Genomic DNA, 6,000 nt, shown 5'->3' with positions numbered 1-6,000 from the left:
GCTCATTTTTTTTGGTCTTTTCTTTTCAACATTAACATGGTTGGCCATTTCTACAATGGTGTGGATCTGAAGGCGTAACATAGCAGTGTGAAGTGTCTTCCAATAACCTCTGAATGTATTTGTCAATAGCTTAATGTGAGCTTTATTATTAATAATATTATTTCACTTCTTGCATTCATGTTCTCCTCAATCATTTTTGAGCCATTTTATGCGGTTTGTCACGACTATTATTTTTGATATTTTGGTACCATATAAGTCCATTATATAATTCATATTTTAATGGTCTAACCAAAGAAAAACACCAAACAATATTTTATTTACCATTTTTGTTATTTAATAAATCCAACATCCAGATGACATGGTGGGCCCAAACTGTCTCACAGCATAGAGATGACATGGATTATTTCCCCCCCACTCCCATCCCATAATCCCTCATCCAGTGGTTATTACAAATTCTCTGTGGAACTGATCTATGATAAGCCACTTAGGTTAGGTCGTTTGTGCAGCAAAGCAAGGAAATGATATGATGCTAGTTTGGCTGAAGAAAATCAAATGTATTGCAAAAAATAAAAATAAAAATTAAGAGACAGTCAAAAAAAACCACCCAAAACATCCAATTAAAAAAATGCCAGTTTAAATTAAAACAAAGAAGCAAAAATTAGACTGATAAAAATGATTTTACAGGTTGTTATATATTACTGTTAATTAACTTAAAACATCTAGAAACATCTTAATCACAGACTATAATACAGAGAGTCTCCGGAATCATTTGTGTCTACAAGACAACGGAGCGAGAAATGCTCCCATGTTCGTTCAAAACCAGTCTAAAACAGATAAGAGGTAGAGCTATATAATAATAAAAAAAAGAGGAAAAAAAACAATTTTCCTGCTACAGGAAATCATCATTAGAAGTAGTGTTGTGATTTTTATAAAAACAGAGAGATGATATATTTGTATAAAAACCAGAGAAGGGGCTCCATGCACAGATCGTATGCAGCGACTATGTGAAACGTTGCATAGAAGAGTTATTATCAATGTGAGATGAAGGAAAATAGTCAACAGACGTCCCTTTGCTCTGGTGTTTGTCACGTGAAGGAAGCAGTTCAGCTCTCTACAATGACGTTTCGGATCCTCGACTCCTCCAGTAGAAGGAATTATCGTCGTCTGGGTCCATGTCTATTCTAATCTGAGGCACAGACTTCAGTGGACTCATCTCAGGGCTGAAACACAGAGGGAGAGGTGGATAGTAAGAGGCCCCATCGAAGCAAAGTTCCACAGGTCTTGACGGCGAAATTCACTTGTGTTTGAAAGCGAATCAGTTGCTGGGATTAAATCATTAAAGGCCCAGAAATGATTCGATCTGACCCACGATGGTTTTTGGGTTATATGAAGCGAAACATGATTGAGAAGCACGACCTTCTGTAACAAGATTAGTTTCGGTTGAAGTGGGGTCAAGAGCAATCGCATTTCCATGGAGGATCTTTGTGTTATTTCCTTCTCATGGTTCTAATATCAACCAGATTTCAGAGATGACTTACAGAGCTGACTCCAGACCACATCACATGAGTGAAGACAGATACAACAGCAACAATAGAGGTGACTTTTATGTGTTTAGCTGAGTGTTGTGGATGTACGAGCAGAGCCTTTAAAGGCGCATTTTGAGGTGTCACGTGTCTTTTTCAGGTGAGAGGCGCACAGCAATTTTTTTTTGTTTTTTGTTTTTTTCATATATATATAATAAAACGTCATGTTTTTGGTGTTTTGTTCAGTCAAAATTGGGGGTCGGCCTCTCACTGGCTCCTCACACATCAGTACCTAATCCTCTCCAAATGTGAGTCCCCCTCCACACCACACACGATCACGGAGCAGATGGTGGGATACGAGGATAACCTGCGAGCGAAAGGCAGAATAATCTCTTTTTATCAAGGCACCATGGCCGTAAAGTAACTGCCCTGACTCTTTAAGACCTTGTTGTCCTCTCCCAAGCTTAGAACGTCAATGCATCACGCAACATAAACGTGATATGACAATGAGGGTGATGTCAGCGCGGCAGATGTTTTTGGCAGATTGAATGCACCTTCAGAGTTGCCATCCATCCTACTCAAGCATGAGATGGCATCTCCTTCCAGTTGGACAAACCTGAAACACCCCACTAGATGACTCGATGCCAGATCCATTTTAGTTGGCGTCTCTCCGCATGGTGGTTCTACTTTGAGCACCTCCCAGATGACTGAGATTCCCACCTGTCTCTGAGCCAGCCTCCAGAGACATCTTTCTACTTGTTAGAGTCGCAGCTCTATTCTTCATGTCACATAACAGATGGCTGAGCTTGTGACTCAGCCACCACTATTTTTTTAAATATTTAATCCCGAACCAGTAAAATCATGCTTAGAAAATACATGAACCTCACATTCTACATTCGTACAAATAACTATTGGTTGGTTCTAAATAAGAAAACGTATGATTTTGTAGGGAAACACTGCAGCAACAGTGAACTAATGTTGGCATTTTAATGGTAGTTTTTGCATCTGACAAAAATCATAAAAACGTGTTGCATGCATAAGTAATATGAGTAATAGGTTTGACGAAGAGAAAATGAAAAGCTCAGTGCCCATTCTGAGAGTGATCCAGCTTCAATGTTTATATTATTCTGTCAAGTTCCAACACACCAGTTAAATAAAGAGTTTACCCATCATGAATAAAAAACAGGAAAAACACAGTGGTGGCTCTAAGCAGAGGTGAACAGGGCAGCAAACGCCAGGGTCGGCAAAGCTAGACCTTAACTGTTGTCTAAATGAAGCATGTTTCATCCATGTCTTTATAAATATAGACCTACAACTGCTCATTTTGCAAGCGAAATGCTCCAATATCGATCCACTATTAGAATTCGCCTGACTTACCTGGACAAGTAGCTGGCTTGGTAGTAGTGAAGCTGCTCAGCACGATGTGTGTCGTTCAAGGAATGCAGGGGACTTCTCTCCTGTGGAGCGGCACAGCAGAGTCACACATGAACCTAGAGTTGGTTCTGTTAGTTCCGCGAAGTTCGCAGCTGTCCCTTCACCTCACATTACAGGCACATCAGATTAGAAATACAAAGACACATACAAAAAGACAAAGTACATAGAGGCAATAAAAGAGGAAAAATGACACCTAAAAAATGATGAGCAGCATGTCCTAGAGACCATCACGTTGTCCCGTCTTAGTCTGGTACTGCAGTAACGCTGCACAAGATGAGTGCCTTCCTAAAAGGATTCTCAGCTCAGACCACATACACTTACTTTGTCCTCCCACATTTCTCCTCCACCTCACATTCAACTAGTCTGCACAAGAAGTCCAACTGAGGATTATTAGAAATCAAATTATTGCCCTGAGTATTTCTTACTTCCTTGTTCAGAGTTAGGGTTAGGTTCAGCGACCCATCCAGATCATGCACTGCATTAATAGGTCATAAGAATCAAAACAGTATGTGATATGCCCCTCATTTTTGGAGGTGAATTTTAGCCTTGTGGTTTTTTCTCTATTTCACTCTTCACTTTGCTCTATTTCATCCTATTCTCTGCAGTTTTGGAGTTTCTGAATACATGTTCACATCCGTAATCCCAGCAAACCGTCGGTTTGACACCTGCTGTTAGGAGCATTATAATAAATCTAAAAAATATTCAAACATATTTATGTATATTTGGTGTTTTCAAAGGGACTTAAATGGCAGATGTGTTAGTTTCTAGGGAAAACAGGTGTTTTCATGCGGTGACAACCGTCAAGCAGCTGAGAAGAGGAACAGGAAATAAAAGAAAAGATTGGTTGAAGAGGTGAAGGAGGAGGCTTCATGCGCCCACACATGCGGCCGGGTTCTACTCACTGTCTGATGCCTTATCACCTAAAAAGGGTTCTTGTTCCATCATGTCCAAAGGAATTTTAATGCTGGGAACATTGTCAATGTAAGGATAATCAGACTGTGGGAGAGAGCAAACACAAGTCCTCAGAGCTCCGACACAGTGGGTGATATTGATCACCTGGAAGATTATTTTGATCAGAGACATCTCATCGTGAGCAGCAGAAGATGTTGTATTCACTAAGGTGTTGGCAAACATGAAAGAACCAAATATTAAAGGCTTCTGCGAGTCGCTTACATCTTCCACATCGCTGTCTATACTCCCCCGCTTCTTCGTCTTCTTATCATCCTCCTTCTTCTTCTTGTCCTTCTCTGGAATGACGTCGTCCAGGAAACTCAGGTCATGCTGAGAGAACATGTAGTCCATCCCCTTCCTGACGGCGACCAGAGCCAGGATCTGAGGAGTAGAGGTGCTGCATGGTTTGCTTTCCCACATATGTCTGAATCATTCAGTGCACCCCTGATGTGACTCACCATCACAGGGAAGATGATGGCCGCCACCGTGGACTTAAGGATCCAGAGCAAAGCCAGACACAGGACCTGCAGAAAGGTGAAGAGGTGGACTTTCCGGAGTGGAACGTGCCTCAGGTACACCAGGTCAGGCTGATGTTTGGCCGGCATCAGCAGCAGCTTCAGACGATCCATGAACTGTAGATGTGCCGACAAGTAGAGTTCATTCCTATTCGACGCAGCAGTCTTGCTTTATTTACTTGATATATTCTATATGCGTACCTGCACACCGTTGAGGGAGGCAACCCCCATGTACAAAAACACGCCGTACAGAACCGGCATTGGGATGAACTGTCAGGACAAACAAAGGAGTCACAGTTTGGCCAGCAATATCATCAACACAACAATATATCCAGCACTAATTTCACTAGTAAAGAACACACCAAACCATGTTCCAATAAGCTGCTTCATTGAGACATTCTGCAGTGTAAATACCTTTAAAATGGGGGACATGAAGACAGACAGACCCGTGAGCAGGAACACACACACCCCAGTGACCCGCTGCTCCCTGCAACAACAGAAGTAACGTTTCTCATGGATTCATCATGGTCATCAAAGATGGGAAATATATGGGCAAAAACAATTATTTCATTTTAATGTATTCCAGTATAAACCCAGCCATGATGTTTTCAACATGCACACAGGTCAAAGTGGATGTTACTCTGGCTCTCAATAGACACAGTTGTTGGTTCAGCTCACAGCTGAAACATCAGGGGACTGTGAGCAAAGCCACAGACACACAACAGTTTTTCAACTACATTCTAACAATATTGTTGTTAGCAATGATAATGACTAAGTAAATGCATTTTAATAACCGTGAAGTTTCTATTTGAGAATGTAAATATGATGTTATTCCACTTGTGCTCAAAGGTGAGAACAGTATGATATTTTTTACACAGTTCATTGAGAGAGAGATCTTTCTATGTACAATCTCAATACAGAGAGTGAAGTATAACTTTAAACAAGGTCATATTCGAGACCACAATTTCATGTATGAACTAAACTGAGTTGACCAAAAGATTTTCCTCTTTCGTTTAAAGAATGCTCTGACTAGGAGCCATGTCTATAAATAAAGGTGTTATTACCAAAGACAAAAGAATCAATTCCCACTCAGGGCTTGTGTTTTTCAGCTTCAGGATTTTCAAATGACCTACTACCTACCTGACACCCAGGAACTTTGGTTGCTCTCCAGGAGCCGATGTTTCTGTTTCCATCTTTAAACTGTCGATATGAGCGATGGAGATGACGGTGGCAGCGACGTACCAAGGTAGGCCCATGAAAGAGCAGACCACCATCAGGACAGCCACCCAGAACAGATCCAGGTGGTACCCTGCTCCTTTCTGTCATGACAGAAGGAAAGTGTTGTCTTTAACATTCTGTCTGTCTGTCTCTGTCTAGAACACATGACTCAATGCCAAAGCTAATGAGAAAAAAACAACTTTTATAGAATGTTTTTTGACAGAATCATGTTCTTTCACATCCATGCAGCATTTCACACCATGATGTCAGGAATCTTTCCTTCAGGAGAGCACGTCAGCTGCTTATTGTGTTACGTTATTATCACTTAAAACATTCTTGTGTCTTTTGGTTTGTCATGG

General features: G+C 41.0%; 1 protein-coding gene across 6 annotated transcripts in view; it reads right to left on the bottom strand.

The window, feature by feature from the left end:
* Window positions 1-306: 306 nt before the first annotated feature.
* The window catches only part of slc4a4a (solute carrier family 4 member 4a), a 39,040-nt gene continuing 33,346 nt past the window's right edge, over window positions 307-6,000 (bottom strand). For 2 of the 6 annotated variants that reach the window (XM_053869667.1, XM_053869664.1), the window contains 8 exons: window positions 5,564-5,742; window positions 4,838-4,910; window positions 4,625-4,693; window positions 4,367-4,540; window positions 4,131-4,289; window positions 3,860-3,953; window positions 2,901-2,980; window positions 309-1,220 (listed from right to left, as the gene is read on the bottom strand). In XM_053869667.1, the coding sequence (XP_053725642.1) occupies window positions 2,937-2,980; window positions 3,860-3,953; window positions 4,131-4,289; window positions 4,367-4,540; window positions 4,625-4,693; window positions 4,838-4,910; window positions 5,564-5,742 (792 nt within the window). In that variant the 3' untranslated portion in view covers window positions 309-1,220; window positions 2,901-2,936. Of the gene's footprint in view, window positions 1,221-2,900; window positions 2,981-3,859; window positions 3,954-4,130; window positions 4,290-4,366; window positions 4,541-4,624; window positions 4,694-4,837; window positions 4,911-5,563; window positions 5,743-6,000 lie in introns of all 6 variants that reach the window. The other 4 variants (XM_053869663.1, XM_053869666.1, XM_053869662.1 and 1 more) reach the window with 4 other exon arrangements.

Source organism: Synchiropus splendidus, chromosome 7 (genome assembly GCF_027744825.2).
Source record: "Synchiropus splendidus isolate RoL2022-P1 chromosome 7, RoL_Sspl_1.0, whole genome shotgun sequence".
Taxonomy (NCBI): domain Eukaryota; kingdom Metazoa; phylum Chordata; class Actinopteri; order Syngnathiformes; family Callionymidae; genus Synchiropus; species Synchiropus splendidus.
The sequence above is the reverse complement of the archived record's forward strand: the minus strand, read 5'-3'. Positions and strand labels throughout refer to the sequence as shown.